The following is a 16,887-nucleotide window of genomic DNA, read 5'->3' as shown; positions in this document are numbered from 1 at the left end:
AACCCTTTCAAATATTCAACACAGAAAGGCACCCCCCCCACACACACACACATCTCTGTGCTATCACTGCTGCTCTGAGTGACTATCCCAATACAACTAATAATCTCTTTATCCAGGGTAGCCATAGCTAGTTAAAAGCCACAGACAGGGAATTCTGAGGACTTTGTGTCCCTGCCCTACCGTCATCCCTCTTTATGCATGGGTTTGATTGTTTTTTTTAAATATACACATACTGTTTTAGTGGACTGCTTTTTAGACTAGATTAATATACACACAATTTACAGTGCAGAAGTTCAAATTACATACATACATACAATTAATACAATATCCAGAATTAAATACACACAATCAAAAACAGAAATATATCACACACAAATGACTCAATATTAAAACCCTTTAAATAACTAAACACATTAATGTAGGGTTATAAAATTTTGTATATTTTAATGTAAATGTTCAATTAAAAAATCTTTGCCAGCAATTTTTAACCACTGTGCCACAGTATATTGGTGTGCCATGAATAGTCTGAGTGCCAGGTAAGTTTGGGGGAAGGTTATATATTAATAGGGTCATTGGGTGGGTGTGAACCCCCATCCCAGGCAGTGCAGCCTTGTCAATTGTAAAAAAAAAAAACAAAAAAAAAACAACTGTTGATGTGCCTTGACAATATTTTCATCTCATGGCACATTTTTTCAGACGAAAAAGGTTGAAAATCACTGTACAAATTCAGTGTAATCAGTCACTGTACCTGGAGGAACTCCAAGACAATCTCTCCACATTGGAATGAGTAAGAAAATGCTTGAGGAGATTCAGCACATATACGCATGTCTATTGTGAATTTCCCTTCCCCACTTCCTGACAGCTGTTGTGATAGACAATTGAACAAAGACCAGGGATGACCAGGTTCAAATTTCTGTTCAGCTATGAAACTCCTTCTTTGTAACTTCATTGAGTTAGTCATTCTCTCTCAGTCTAACCTAAATCACAGATCTGTTGGAAGGGTAGAATTGGGGCGATGACAGCAACCACTGATTACAGCCTAAATTTAACATAGTCAGGACTAAGGATTTTATTTACTTGGGCATAGCCTTGACTAACACTAATGCCCCAGCGTCTAAAATCTGTAGCCCTGACTAGCTAAACTTCAAATACAACTCCACAAAAGGAAGGAGCCATAAATATCATCATGCTGATCAATTTGCAGCATAGCAGGGCAACTGACCTATCATTCCATGAAGAGGGAGAATATCTAAAAGATTTCTAACATGGCCTCCTCCTCCAACTAGGGAGATGCTCACAATTTCAAAACAAATACATAATTAAAAAAGGGAGGAGGAGGCCCTTCAGATATTTTGGCCCCACCACTAAAAATCAAGGCCAGCATCCTGAACTGCACTTAGAAATGTACCAGCATATAGGGGATACATTCTGCATGAACTGAAATCTCTGCAGCCCCACATACTTCAACTTCAACTACAGTCCCACATACAGCCCACTGCAGCAGTCCAATCAAGATGTTATTAATGCATGGGTAACCATAGTTGTGTCTAGTATTTTACCCAGAGAAGGACATAGCTGGTGCATCGGCCTAAGCTGGACAAAAGCACCATCAAGACATCCAGTTACAAAGTTGTGAACAGCGACATTTCAAGACTGTGAACCTGATCTTTCAAGAAGAGCAGGATTTTCTTCAAGACAGGTTGACAATACATCCTCTAGATCAGTGCTCTCAAACTTTTAGCACCGGCACCCACTTTTTAGAATGAGAATCGGTCAGGTTCCACCCCACCAGAAGTTATGACATGACCAGAAATGACATCATCAAGCAGGAAAATTTTTAAGAATCCTAGGCTGCAATCCTGTCCACGCTTACCCAGGTGTAAGTCCCACTTACTATCATTGTTAGGAGCATATACAGAATAGCCTGTTAAAGGTACAGATACATAACATTTCCTGAGTGCAGTCACATGCGATGAAGTCTAATATATGAGAAATAAAATACTGAAATGAATGGGGACTCACCTGAAATTGACTCGTGACCCACTTAGTGGGTCCACAGTTTGAGAAACACTACTCTAGATTGCAAGTCTTTATAGTAAATAGCACCTCTGTCTTGCCTGGATTTAATTTCAGATCATTTGTCCTCATCAAACTCCTTACTAATGTCAAACAACAGTTTAGCAAATTTGCAGCCACCTTCTGAAATCTGTCCTAAAAAAAAATAAAAAATGCAGGGCCACTGTATAACAGAACCCTCCCTCTGCTCCAAGACCTATATCAACAAGACAAACCAAGAAAATATTATGGTAGAAATATTATGGTAGAAAATATTATGGTATTGAACACAGCTGATGGTTCAGCAGAATCAATAGGAACACTCTCTGCTGTACCTTGTTGTGAACAGGGGGAGACATAAACCACTAAGTATGTGCAAGACTCTTAATTACACACTGAGTAAAGAAATGTTTCCTTTTGTCTGTCTGAGTCTCTCAACACTCAATTTTAATAGAAGTCCTCTGGTTTTAGAGGGAAAAGAGAATCCCTCTATCAACTCTATCCAGTCCTTGAATGATTTTGTACATCTCAATCATATCTCCCTCAGGGGCCTTCTTCTAAACTGAAGATCCTCTAATGCTATAGGCTTTCCTCATAAGGAGGTTCCCCAACCCAGTCATCATTTTGGTTGCTCTGTTCTGCACCTTTTCTAGTTCCATTACATGATTTTTGAGATGTGGCAACCAGAACTGGACACAATACCCAGTGATGTCACTAGGATTCGCGTCACCCGGTGCAGGAGGCCTGTGCATCACCCCATGCAGTGGGAGGGGTAACGCCCCAGGTGGTGGGCATGGTGATGTGCCATCGCCTGCCCCCACTGGTTTATTGGCTGTACCTTTTGATAGAACACAGATATTTCAACATGGTTTGTTTTATTGCATTCTGCATGAAATTACGCATTGATTGATATACAACATGATGGTCTTATTCCTCCAAACTCTGATTTTAGTGATTCTGAAAAATTGTAGAGTCTCTCTCTCTCTCTCTCTCACACACACACACACCCCATGTCAACTTACTAACACCTCATTGCAGCAGTTCTCAAACTTTTAGCACTGGGACCCACTTTTTAGAATGACCATCTGTCCAGGACCCATTGGGAATGATGTCATGGCCAGAAGTGACATCATCAAGCAAATTAAAATAAATAAATATAAATAATTAAATTAAAATAAAAGAAATAATTAAATAAGGGGGAGCCAGTCCTGTTCCACCAAGTGAATTTTCTCTGTAGTCTGCCTGCAATAACCCCCCCCCCCAAAGAATCAGTGAGATTTCCAGCCCTCCCCAGTGCCCAGTTTAAAGTTCTTCTATTTCAAGCATATCAAGTTAAAGACCCTCCAGGCTCTGCAAGTGCAAAATAGAAAACATTCCCCTTACCAGTTCGTCTCCTTTTTTTGACCTTTTTAGTGGGGGTGGAGGGGAGAGGCTGCCTTCTGGAGCATTTGTTGCACTCCAGTTCCATTGGATCAGGACCATTCTGGTGTCCTCACATTCCCCTTTGCCTGGCCCGACCACCAGCCAAGGCAGGTCTGCCCACTCGCAAGTAAACGCAATTGTGTGGCTTAGTTTCGCTTTTCATATGGCTCAATACATTTGCAGCTAGGAGGGAGGGACCTCCTTCTCAGGTGTTTTTGGGGGGCTGTATTCATTGGATAGGGACCATTCTGGTGTTGTTGGATTCCTTTCAGCCTGCCCTTTTTGATGAACTAAGGCAAGTACGCCTACCCACAAGTAAATGCATGATATGGCTCGGTTTCACTTTCCATAGGGCTCCATGCATTTTTTTGTTTCCGGTTTTTGGCCATAACTTTTGAAGGAAAGGAGCTATTTCACTCTGGTTTTTTGTATTGCATTCAGCTGGAAATTCCACATCCAACATGCATTATATGGCATGACAATGTTGCTCCTAAAACCACGATTTTAGCATGTCATCCCCCAGTGCGCGTCAGCCCCCCGTGTGTATCACCCAGTGTGGCTCGAACCCCCCACACCTCCCTAGTGACGCCACTGACAATACCTTAAGTGTGGTCTTAGCACTGATTTGTACAATGGCATTATAATATGGGCTGCTTTAATGCCAATAGAGGTTTATGGATGGATATGGGCTGTTTTATTCTCAATTCCTTTTTTTAGTTATCTCAAGCATGGAATTAGCCTTTTTCACATCTGCTGTTCATCGGGTCAACACTTTCATTAAGCCGTCCACCAGGTCCCCGAGATCTCTCTCCTGATCTGTTACCTCTCGGAAACCATTAGCCCAGTGCTTCTTAAACTTTTCTAGCCCGCAGCTCCCCTGATCCTTGTAGCCATTGGCCATGGCTCCCCATTACATCACCTCACCTCAGTTACCCCCAAAATGGGGATGAAGGTGTTATAATTATACACTAGAAACAAACAAAAAAAACAAACTGCTGCCAGCACTCTGAGGCTGTAATCCTAACCACTTACTTACTTAAGGGTAAGCCCCACTGTACAAAACAGGACTTGCTTCTGAGTAGACCTGGTTAGGATTGTACCCTGAGATTGTTAGCAGCACCCCTGGAGGGTTTTGGAAAGGGAGGGGGGAGAGAGAGAAGTGATGAATTTGCTGTGGGAGGGGAAGACTTTGTTTTGTGTGTATCTGCTAATTGCAAACTGATGTGAAACTCAGAGACAGTTTGGCTGCAATCCTAACCTCACTTTCCTAAGTTACACAATAGGACTTACTTCTGAGTAGACCTAGCTAGGATTGTGCCTTTTATAATAGCAGCCAACATGGGAAGTGCCCCCCCCCCCAAAAAAAAGGAGACAGGAGGAGAAAGGGGGATGGTTGAAAAGGAATGGGTATTTTTGTTATTTATTAATTTTTGGAGACAAAGTTTGACTGATCAAGAGCAGCTTTTTTTTTTCTTTTTTGAAGGGGGAGGGAAAAGAGAAAGGTGAAGATCCTTGGTTAAGATGATACAGACCCCAAGCCTATTACTCAGAAGCCTCATTTGAGTCAATGGAGCTTTCTCCCAGGAAAGTGTGGCTAGGATTGCAGCCACACAGAGCAAGATTACAACTCACTCCCAAAGTAGATGGGGCCATGATCACAAACATACACCCCAACATACAGATGCCACTCCATTCTGCCCAAGCAAGATGGAGGAATGCAGGCTGTGGCATTTGGACACCCAACCCCCAAGAGCAGGCTGGGCTCCGTCCTCCCCAAGCGGAGGAAAGCGCTGCTTTGCCTATACTTACTGGTGGAGCTCTTTCTAGGTCAGGCTTCCAGTTTGAAGCCTGCCAGGAGCGCGCCCTGTGCTGATAAGATGCAGCACCTCCTTCGCTACCCAGTTAGCCTTCCCTTGCTTTGGCAGGGAGGCTCCACCATCTCCCCCCACCATGTTTCACATGCCCTCCCCACCTCACACTGCCCCACCCACCTCCTTCACAGCTGCAGAAAAACAGTAAGGAGGGAGGCAGCACCTGCAGCTCAATTGAGCTGAGCAGCTATGGCCACCTCTATGCCCAAGATGCACCCATGGGGGCTAGCCACACCTCCCTAGGGAGCCCTGATGCACAGATTGAAAGAGGATGAGGTAATGGGTTGAGAGCTCCTTGAGGGCCGAAAGGGCCAGCGCTGGGATTGCTGGGCGAGCCTTGGGTTCCAGTCCCTGGTGGGCAGTACCCTTTTCTCTCCCCTGGACTCTACCAGTAGCGGGTCCAGGGCATCCCCGAACAACTTGGCTCCCAGGAAGGGGAGGCTGGTGACCCTAGCGTGTGAGGTTGTATCCACGTCCCAGCCACACAGCCAGGTGCTTCGGTGCGTGGCAACTCCTGCGGCCCTGGCCCTCACCAAGAACTGCAGGGCATCAGCTGTGATGTCTGGTACGAAGGCGACAGCTGAGGCCATCTTTCTGGTATCCGAGCGAGCCCAGGAGCGTAGCTTGTGGGTCTCACTGAACTGATGAAGCCAAAGGACCAATGCTCTGGAGCAGAGGGAAGCAGAGGCGGAGGCCTGCAGTGCATTGGAGGAGGCCTCAAATCCACTCCTGGTGGCTAGCTCTACCTTCATGTCTGTGGGGTCCCTTGGGAGACCGTCACTGTCTGTGGGGAGGATGGCTGGGGAATCCCAGTGCTGCTACTGGGGTGTCCACCAGGGGTGACCTGGGGTGGGCCATGACCTCTGGGGGTAGGTTGTAGAACCTGGTGGAAGGCTTGCTGGAGTCCCTGCCCCTATTTGGGTTATTCCACTCCTTGTCCACCAGTTGTTGGAAGAAAGGAGGGAAGGGAAACCATTGGGGGGTTTCTTGCAGGTTCGGGAAGACTGTTGGGGACCCCCACTTGGTCTTGGGCCCCATATTCTCGGGTTGCTCGGTCTGCAGGTCTAGCACCTGAACCACGCCTGAGATTAGCTTGTTAAACTGCTCAGCGTAGAAGAGGTGGGACTTGTGTGGCTCAACCTCATCCCCCGATATTTCTCCCTCCTCCGCGGATGAGGTGTGGGAGCTCCCTTCGCCCTGCTCCTGCTCCTAGAGGTGGGTGTGTTCGGGGGCGGCGCTGCGCACGGATGACATCCGGCACCTCTTGGAGGGGGGTAGTGTTGGTTCATCTTCGTCCTCCTCCTCTTCCTCCTCCTCTGGAGTGGAAGCTGGGAGCCCCGTGGGTGGATGCTCTGGGGTCCCCCCCCCCGTGGTTGCTGATGTGCCTCCATGGCAGCGTTGACGCTGCCCTGGACCATGTCCTGGATGGCCCTGGAGAGCTCTCCCCAGTCTAAGGCACTGAGCCCCGCACGGGGAGTGTGTGTGTCAGGGGCCTCGTTGGGGGTGGCCATGGGTGGGGGGGTATCTGCCAGTTCAAGGGGGCTCACCACTTCTCCAGTCCTGGACTTGCCATATTGGTGCGTTGCCAAGATGGCACCCGCCCACATGGTCCTCTCCTCCGCTGCTCTCCTGCTGCGGCTGGAGGCTGCTCAAGCGGCTGGATAGCTAGCACTGCCACCGTGAGCCTGCCTCTGCTGCCTCTGCCCCACTTGGGGAGGGGGCTGGTCTTTGCACTCTTTCGGGGCTAATCCAAGATGGCGCCCGCCAACCACATGGTGCCCTGGAACAATTGGGAGGGGAGGAGGAAGCTCCATGCCCCTGCTGCTGCTGGGGGAAAGCGGTTCCGGAGGCTTGCTGCGGCTGAAGCGCTCGCAGGCGAGCCTGCCTCGCCCCTGCCAGGTGCAGGGGGCGGGGTGAGCAGCTGGAGACGTGGGAGCACCTGCTGGGTGTGCGGCTGCTGCCACTTGAACGGTTGTTGTCAGCTAAGGGGGGCTGCCCTGGAGTCAGATGAGGGCAGCCCAGGTGCTCCCGCGTTGCACAACTGCTGCCGCTGTAAGATACAGGAAGCTGGACAAGATGGGCCTATGGCCTGATCCAGTGGGGCTGTTCTTATGTTCTCATGTTCTTATGCTCCCTGAAGCATCAGATAGGCCGCTTTGAGATGCAGGAGGCTGGACTGGATGGGTCTTTGGTCTGATCTAGCAGGGCCTTCTGATGTTCAGATCTTCATGTAGTTGCACCTTGCATTTTGTCTACATTCTATTTTAGCAACAGACACTGTGAATAACCCACAAGGCTTTCAGGTCAATTACGCTAACACATAGCATACGGATCTTCTGTACCACTTTTTCTTTTTCCTATGTCTTTTTCACTTAAAATACTTCCATCTTGAGGAGCCATGAATCTCTGTGAGTGAATTTCCAGCTTCAATCTTACAATACTGTCAAGAACAACCTCAAAACTGTGATGAATTGCCTCAAGCAAGGGGCTCTATAGCCTGCACCCTTACCTGCATTTTGAGGGAGGAAGCAGAGATGGTGGATGGGGGGAAGGCCAAGTCTGCAGTCTCCAGCTCAGGGTCCAACACCTGCAGGCAGGCAAACCAACAGGCAGGTTAATTTAATCTTCTCAACTGGAAAGTGGTTCCCACAACTGGATCACAAAAACCCAATCCAAAAACAGATACACTGGTAACAGGCCCAGGGACAGGAGCAATCTCTCATGTCTCCAAGCACCAGCATTTGATACCTCTACAGATAAGCAAAAGAGTACAAACTGTGACCTCATTTTCAAAATACAGTATGAGTGAGGGCCAACCTGGGTCTGGATTGTACACAAGCAATTCTGCCAGCTGCCTTTTCCCTATGAGATAAATTTTTGTATTTCCACAAAGCAGCAGTATTGTTAAGCCTGTTGCAGGAATAAGAAAGATAGTTCCAGTTTGGGCAAAGAAACAGCAATCTCTCGCAGCCTCCCTTGCAGATTCAGGTAGTAAAGTCATGAAGTAGGTTGGCCAATCATGCTTCATGCAGCTGGGAAGGGCTTTGTGTGTGTGCAGAATGTGGAAAAATATCCCAATGTCCTGTAGTCTACCTCTTAGATTCTTGGACCATAACGTTCAGCCTTACAAAGTCTACTCCTTTCCTACTCCAAACCACTGGTGCTGCTAACTCAATTGCCTGGTCCATTCTTTCAAGTTGGGGCTGGCAGCAAGGGCAAACCTGAAAACTAATGTTCTCCAGATATCACCCCCTATGTGAAACTGCAGGTGCCATAGTGACTGAATGCACATAACAAGTGCAACCTGGGAGAGAGAGTCAGCTCTTCCTATTGGCATTGTTGCCCCTACCAGAATTGCCTTTGGTGCTCTTGTCAGACCCCAGAGAGCTTCACTTGCAGCTGATGATGGTTCCCATTAAGAAGCTTGCAGCAAAAGGACCCTCAGCCCAAGACACTTGGCCTCCTCTCTAGAAATGATATCTTTACCCTTCGGACAGTGATATAGTAAGTGGGGGATGGGAGGTGGCTTGCCCCGAATGACAGGCTGGAAGGGATGCCACAGGAGACCAAGCTAAGATGGCAGCACTGGGCACCCTTCCTTGTTGAGTGCTCACAAGAACAGGAAGCATTATAGTCACTCAGCAAAGCTTGGAATGGCCTCTTCTCAGAGTGCGTGAGCACTCACAGAAGCAGCTCGGGTGATCATTAGCTATGTCGAAGCAAATTAGACTGCTTCAGTTACAACAGGTTATGGACTGTACTGATTGTAGAGAGAGCTGAGAGGAGATGAGAAGTGGCAGTCTTAGCACTGCAGGCCCTAAAGGAATTATGGGCCCAAAAGGCCACCCACCTTCCTCCCCGTTCTCCAGTAATGGCTGCAGGTGGCCTTTCCCAGTTTGAAGAGACACTTGGCCAACAGGCTGAGGCAAAGAGGCAAAGAAGGAAGGCTCATAGCCAGGGAGACGGACCAGGGACAGACTGCACTTGCTCCCAGTGTGGAAGGGATTGTCACTCCCGAATCAGCCTTTTCAGCCACACTAGACGCTGTTCCAGAACCACCATTCAGAGCGCGATACCAGAGTCTTTCGAGACTGAAGGTTGCCAAGGGGTTGAGGTTGACTTGTAGGGAGTTTTTTTTTTTTAAAATTACTTATTAAGATACACTAAAACGTGTATTCAAATACAGCATTCCTACCTGAAGTCATATTCTTCTTTGCCTTATCAAGATATTACTAATAGCTTTCAGTATTGTGTGAAAACAATGTTGTCATATGGGATGTATTAAAGATCTATGGACCTTGGGTGTCAAATGACCTAGCTATGCCACTGCCTTTGGGTGAGGCAGATGAAGACTGGGGACAGGGCCATCTCATTGGTGTTCCCCTGCTCCTGGAACTTTCTCTTCTCCGAGATCTCACTTGGTATGCACCCTAATGTCCTATGTTTTCTTAGTTTCTGCAGTCTTCAAAAATGGTGGAATTGTTGCCTTTGCTATTTTAAAAAAACAATGTCAGTTTTATGATGTCACCTACCATGAAATGTTTATCCGGTGCCAGTATTTTAAAGAAAAATGTGTTGGTTTGTGGCATGCCACCAAGCAGTTTCTCCTGTAGAATGCAAGAGTAGTACAGTGCCTACCATGGAGAGGGCGTCACATGTCTGATGGAGAAATGGCTCAGGCAACAAAGAGATGTGAATACACTCTGGAATAGTGACTGTCCCGCCATCCAGGTCTGCTACAATCACATCCAACTGAAAAAGAAGCAGCAAAAAGTGCCATTAGAGAGAGCATGCTAGTTTGCATGATGCTCCTTGCTCCATTTAGCCAAGCTCTGGCCTCTTTACAACTATCCCACCACAAAGGTTGCTAGTTCCCTTACTAGGGTTCTCTGGAACCAGCTGGTTGGGAGGAAGAGCTGAGAGCAGGTCCCTGCCCACTTATGAACAGACAATGTCATTTAAGAAGGGAAGTGTCTCACACACTGGCCTTGGTGGGGGTAACCTACTCCCCTGCTATTTAAAATAATCAGGTAGTGGGAACCCTTGGAGAGATTCCTGCTGACTAGGAAAGATGGAAGAGCCCCCCAACAAGCGGGACCAAGTTGTGCTTCAGCAGCTCGAGTGGGAGCAGGCTGAAGTTCCAAAGTGTTAATAATACACTAAAACAACTTAGGGAACTGAATCAGGGAAAAAAGAAGGGCATTTGGCAGGTCTGATAAGGAATCATCCTCTTCTAAGATCTCCCCCTCTTTGGAAGCTTACCCTGGGACAGATCCCTCACCCTCTGAATCCAAATCAGTGACCACATGGGAAGGGTCTAGATGGTTACTGGAGATTCCAGATTTATTTTGTTTCTTGGCTGGTGGGGGTTAGACCTCAACCTCAGCATGGTCACAAGGAGAAGCAGAGACAGAGGAAGCTTGAGACACAGAGAGGAGGCCCTTGCTGGAGGGAATGACCCAGTTCTGGCACAGAAGACATATCTGAAGCCATACTGGTGGAGACAGAGGCTTGTACCATGAACTGGATAGTGGTAAAAAGGTCCTCCCAACTAATAGAAGCCACCACCACCACTTCCCAAGGTGGGGGGGGCACTGCTGGAGAACCCTTGGTCAGGCTAGCCATGGCCAGGGACTGTTAAACGTTGAGAAAGACAAAAAACAAGAGGAGAGGATAACTTACTCACTCCCCTTTATGCCCAACCTGCTTTCTACTAGGTGTCAGTTTGGGAAAGCTAGTGGGAGCTTCTCTCCACAGGAACTTTTTGCCTGATCTGCCTGCCTGTGAAGAGGAGTTACCCATTCTAGACTGACTGGCCCTGCCATGGAGAGCCCACCAGAGAAACAGTATCTTCTGTCTCCTTTTCCCATCTCAGACAAGGCACATAGGACCTACTTTTTCAAAAAAAGTAATCAGCTGGCAAGAAGTCTATAGTTCCCCTCTAAGCCAGGGTTCCATCCTCTCCATTCCAACTCAAAGGCCAAAGGCATTAGTCCCATTTTGCCATGCATTTCCTAAGCCTCTCCATGCCCTAAGACAAACATGCACTCACCAAGTCCTGTGTCTCAGATTGGAAAATGGAGCTGATGCCAATAATAAAAGGAGTTGGTGTGCTAAGGACCTCCAGGAGCTGAGCGGGCAGGATCGGGATGTATGTGAAACTGAAAACCAAGAAACAGCAAGATAGGGCAATGCTTTCACTTCTCTCTAAAGAGCACTCCCTTCCAGGACAAAAGGTTAATCTGTGTCTCTCTGCATAAGCAGTCACAAAGCAGAGATGGGTTTGCTTGAGGCTACACCACACATTGCCCCTTGAAGAAGAAGAAGTGAAGAAGCAATTCCTGCTCTGCAGACAAGCATTCCCATTGTGGGGCAGTTATCCCCACCATTTCCCCTGGGGAACAAAGACAAAACTAAGATGTCTGATCTAGTGAGAAGTCTGTGGAAGGCACATGTACTCACAAACTGCCAATCAATTCTGCAGTTCCCAGAATTCCAGCTTCCTGGCCTTGCACTCACTCACCTGTATTTCAGAGGGAACATGAGGGCAAGCAGAGCCCTGCAGGCATCAGTCAGCCTCTGATAGCTGCTGGACAGAAACAGGATCTTGTGCTCCGTGAGGGCCGCACAAAACAGACCCAGTACGTTGGTGATCCCTGGAAGGAAGGACAGAATTGATAAGGTCTCTCTGCTCTCAGAAGTGAGCCTTCCTGAAGCATGAGGCAGGTTGTCCTCTGCCAAGCTCAGTTAGAAATATTAAACTTCTTGCTGGAGCCAGAAGCATGAAAGTTTAAGCTCCGTGGCCTGAGTAGGTGAGACCATTAGGTTCCACAACCTTGGCATCCCATTCACAGGCTATTCTCAGAGCTCCTAGACAGAAGGACACTCCCCTCAAAGAAGAAAAAGGAATGAGGAGAAGCAAACCCATAAAGGGTTAAGATTCAATGAATGGAGGAGAACACAGAGGGTACCAAGCTGTTGGAAGAGAATTGCCACGCTGCAGTTGCTGATGGGAAGGGAGTCGTTGATTGGTGTCTGGATCACCTGCCTGTCACCTGCACCCAGAGAAATTGTCCTCTGTAAGAGAAAAGTGAGAAACTCTGAAGCCATGACTCAATCACAGACAGAGGCAGAAAACTTGAACTTGGTACCCTGCAGACAACCCCCATCCCAGCAATGTCTGAGTTTCCATGAAGATGGCCTGCTTAGTGGGGACAAAGAACCCCAACCCCAAATCAGAGCTTCTTGCATCTGCTACCAACTCTCTGTTGCATGGTTTTGCATGTTAGAGCTTGAAAAGAGGCTCTAACAGCTTGTATTATGCCAAGCAAACAAACAAAAAAGCCAAGGACACAAAGTCACTGAGTGCTTGGGACTCAGCAGCAGGACACAGAACTTCAAATTCTCCTTCTCATCTCCTGGTCAAAGTCCTTGATAGAAAGTTACACTAAGCCAAACACTTCTATTTGGAGTCCTCCCCAGTTCAGATAATGGGACATATGGCCTTTCCTTCAGACTCACCCTAACTATTAGACACCACCACACACAAAATTGGATGGGGAGCTGCACACTGATCACTCTTGAGAGGAACACATTAAGCGTCTCAACCCCCAAGCCTCTTCCCACTGAAGGAGGCAGCCCCAAGGACAGAAAAGATGTGCATACCACTCCTTCGTGGTCCATGTCAGGCTGAGATAGAGGCAGACAGAATAGCACAGAAAATTAGAAACAATGCACAGGAGGTTGGTGGAGGGGTAGCCAAGCAAAAGGGAGAGGTTACCACACCAAGTAAAGAACACAGAAAGGCAACAGCACAAGACCCAGGAGCTTTGCAAAACCACAGAAGGACAAAGTAGGACAGAACTTTCTGCTACTAGGAGTGCAGGGTCACCCAAAGAAGCTGGAGCAATGGATATACCACAGCCCCAGTGGGGTCTCCCCACCCATCAGGTGCCTCTAGGGTCCTTTATCATCACGGGAGTGGGAAGCAGAGAAGAGCATCCGGGCAAACCAGTCTAGTCTACCTCTAGAAAGGCTTCAACAGGGCAAAGTTACCTGTTTAACCCCGCCTTGCCTGCCCCTCATTTGTAGTTGGTCTTACAATAATCTCTCTCCCCCTCTCAACTTGGCATTTGGTAAAATCAGTCAAGAGCCCCCAAAGAATCTGGAGGCTATGCCTCCTGGCCTCCACAGTGCACACTCTTCCTCCTCCATCTGCCCTGGGGATTCTCCTGAGAGAAACAGAGGGCAGAATCAGGACTCACCTGGGTGCCTCCTGCGATGGGGATGGTGCAGGTCAAGAGGTTTCCAATCACTGTCTCCAAGGAGGTGCCCAGCCCATCCACGTAAATGGTGTAGACAAGTCCTAGGCAGTTCTGAAGGGAAAAGGAGTCAAGCTGTGATTCTGCAGAGCCTTAACTTCTTCCCTTCAGTGAAGGCAACAAGATGGAGAAGAAAGAGATGGGGTGCCAGCGTGGCTCCAGCAAGTGTCCAGCAGGCCAGAAGCTCATTAGAGACTAGGAACTCCTTGTGAGCTGGATTGAGGGGTCCCCGAGGGCCACAAATGGCCTCTGGGCCAGGATTTGGCTAACCCTGCCTTAGAGATAGGGAAGCAATTCCCATAATTATTGTAGTCATTGTGCCCATCTTTTGTGGGATCCTATTAGGATACCCCGGTTATCACTTCTTTCTGGCTCTCCTGGGCACTGCTATCTTGGATCATGCAAAATCTCTTGCAAATTCTTACAGGTGTGCCCCCTTATCCATAGGGATTCCATTTTGGAACCCCCTGTAGATACCTGAAACCACAGATATGGGCCATATCTGATATAGCCCATTCCTGAGGTCTGGGGGCTACCACCTCTGAGAGGCAAGGGGAGCAGAGAATGTCCATCTCCAGCCTCTGCCAGGTTCAGACTGAGCTGTTTGGCTCAAAGCACATCACTTTTGGTTACAACAGAGACCAGAGATGGCCCTTCTCGACCTCTGTTGAACTCAAACTCCCCTCTGGAGGCGAAGGGTGTGAAGCTCCCCTCGCCTTCGGAGGAGGCCCACATCCAATCTGTGGATAACTGCGAGTATGGGATCTGTGAATATGGGCCCCCTGTATATATTTTTACACCCCGTTTTATTCTCAACAGTGTTCCAATTTGGGCAATAAATTATATAGTCACCCTACCTAGAGAGAACAGACAAGACCATGCCAAGCAGGTTTGGGTTTTCAGGGTTGTGAAGGCCGGAAGGCCTATGTAGTTACTGATGGGAGCACAAGAGCCTGGCAGCCTCAAGCAGTAACCCCTTAATAGGGAATACATAGTCTGGAGGCCTTGCTTGGTAACAGCTAATCCTGACCTGAAGAGAACCACAAAAACAAGCAATGGGGCAAAAAAAGACCATGCCTGAACACCTGCCTTTCTGGGAAAGACTCAGGTTCACTTTCCAGCAGCATCTCTAGTATCAAAATAAACAAAATAAATAAATCTCAGGCAGAAGGGCTAGGAAGTCTTCCCCTGAACCCCTGCAGAACCAGCAAGAAGAGACATCATTAGGATAGGTAGTCCAAGAATGAGATTTACATAAAGTCAGTTTGGTGACAAAAGCCCCCCCCCCTCCGCCCCTAGTGATCAAAAGGAGTAGGGGAGAGGCTAAGTTCAGATCTTGCTGCTTTCCTGCAGAAGAGCTCAGCTTCAATCCCTAAGAGAGGTTCTCTGTTTGAAGCTGGGCTGGTCTTCGCCAGACTTTTGCCAAGAACAACTGCCATTGGAACCTCCTGGTCTTGACTGACCTAAAAGTGTCAAAAGCAGCTGTCCAGTGTGTCATATTTGGGGTTTACTCAGCAGTAATTACATTTCTTCACCATTTTTACATCTATGCCATGTTGTCCAATACAACTTTGCTGCATGGTTAAGGGACTTCTACATTCAATCTCCATAAGAACAGCCCCACTGGATCAGGGCATAGGCCCATCTAGTCCAGCTTCCTGTATCTCACAGCGGCCCTCCATTGAATATTATTCTAGCAGGACACAGTGGCCTGATACAACAAAGATGACAATGATGTTTTCAATCTAAAAAAAACTTTTTAAGAAACTGGTTCCCATCATCATTACTGGCTGACTTGCTGCTACTACTTAACAAGTAGTTGAAAATGTCATGGCTCAAGTCACATGTTTTTATTGTTAACTTGGGATGGTATTTTTAATTTAGACCACAATGATTCTGGATCAAATTTACCATGTAAGATTATTAGGAGCCATCTTGAACCATTTCTTTGAAAGGCAAGATTTATACCAGAATTCATCTTTCTTTGGAGCAGAATCTGAGTTAATAGTGGTGTGGAACAGACTAGGCCCACAACGTAATCCATGGTTCTATACAGTGCAGTTGTGGGCTCTCCTTCATTAGAGGTTTTCAAGCAGATGCTAGATGACCATCTATCAGTGATGCTGCAGTAATTGCCTGCACTGAGCGGGGGTTTTACTTGATGACCTCCAAGACCTCTTCCAACACTAGTACTATGTGAACTATGAGTAATGCAAAACAATGAACTCTCCAAATGTGATAGGCAGATGATCTACATGAGCTCCAGTTCTAACAGAATCTCAGTACAGTACATTTCTAACAATCTGGTATCTTTGGAAATAGGTGCCTTTGGATTATTAGGTGTGCAAGATTATCAGGTGGTATTACAAACTGACAGAACTAATAGTTGAGAAAGAGCATGCTGTGCAATTGTGGAGCTGGGATGGCTCTTAGGTGAGTGAACACAGGTGACTCCTCTTGCCCCTCTTAGCAGGGCCAGGTTTTTTAAGTCCTGCAGCTTTCTGTGCAGGAATCCTGCCTTCCTTCCCTTCCCTCTAGTGCTGGATTAAGAGCTTCCATAACCATAGCAACAGAAACAAATATTATGCTAATATGACAGAAAAAATTAACAGAAACCAATTATGCTAATTGGATTTTCCCTTGGTGACTACCATCATCTGATGACACAGTGGCCCCACTGGAAGCAACAAAGAATCTTGGGATGAATTGGAAAGCCTCTCCTTTTAGCCCACATCATACTTTTCAATAATATTGAATTTTTAACTTGCAAAGTATCTTACAATCTATACTATGTTTTTCTCACAATAATTTTATATGGAAAGTTACCTTCAATGAGGCACTACAAAACCAACGATGTTGTAACAAGTCATCACACACAACCCAGATATAAATAATCATGCTAGTCAATCTCACTGAACTGTCTCAGAACAGCCACTGAGCAGCATCCAAGAATCCCAAGGCTGGCATGAAGGAAAGCAAGCTGCTTTGGAAATAATTCTACTCCTCTTCTTATAAGTCTTACCCGGAACACATCTGCATGGTCCAGTCGAGAGACAAGCACCAAACTCTTTGGTGCAAAGAGCTGAGTAGGCTGAATGACAGCTGCCATTTCCTCCTCTTCTTCTCTCAAATGATGCTGAAGCTGGGGGGAGAGAGAGGGATCACATGCACCAACTGACTGCTAATGAGCATTGTCCAGGCCTGCTTTTCTCAAACTA

At 47.1% G+C, this 16,887-nt stretch overlaps 1 protein-coding gene across 7 annotated transcripts in view; it reads right to left on the bottom strand.

Moving 5' to 3' along the window:
• The window catches only part of SBF1 (SET binding factor 1), an 85,760-nt gene that overhangs the window by 26,964 nt on the left and 41,909 nt on the right, over window positions 1–16,887 (bottom strand). For all 7 annotated transcript variants that reach the window (XM_066634614.1, XM_066634617.1, XM_066634621.1 and 4 more), the window contains exons 4-10: window positions 16,692–16,811; window positions 13,613–13,723; window positions 12,320–12,425; window positions 11,872–12,004; window positions 11,401–11,509; window positions 9,987–10,100; window positions 7,858–7,935 (exon numbers count right to left, since the gene is read on the bottom strand). In XM_066634614.1, coding sequence (XP_066490711.1) covers window positions 7,858–7,935; window positions 9,987–10,100; window positions 11,401–11,509; window positions 11,872–12,004; window positions 12,320–12,425; window positions 13,613–13,723; window positions 16,692–16,811 — 771 coding nt within the window. The remainder of the gene's footprint in view (window positions 1–7,857; window positions 7,936–9,986; window positions 10,101–11,400; window positions 11,510–11,871; window positions 12,005–12,319; window positions 12,426–13,612; window positions 13,724–16,691; window positions 16,812–16,887) is intronic.

Source organism: Tiliqua scincoides, chromosome 7 (assembly GCF_035046505.1).
Source record: "Tiliqua scincoides isolate rTilSci1 chromosome 7, rTilSci1.hap2, whole genome shotgun sequence".
In the NCBI taxonomy this organism is placed as follows: domain Eukaryota; kingdom Metazoa; phylum Chordata; class Lepidosauria; order Squamata; family Scincidae; genus Tiliqua; species Tiliqua scincoides.
This window is presented reverse-complemented; position numbering and strand designations above follow the sequence as displayed.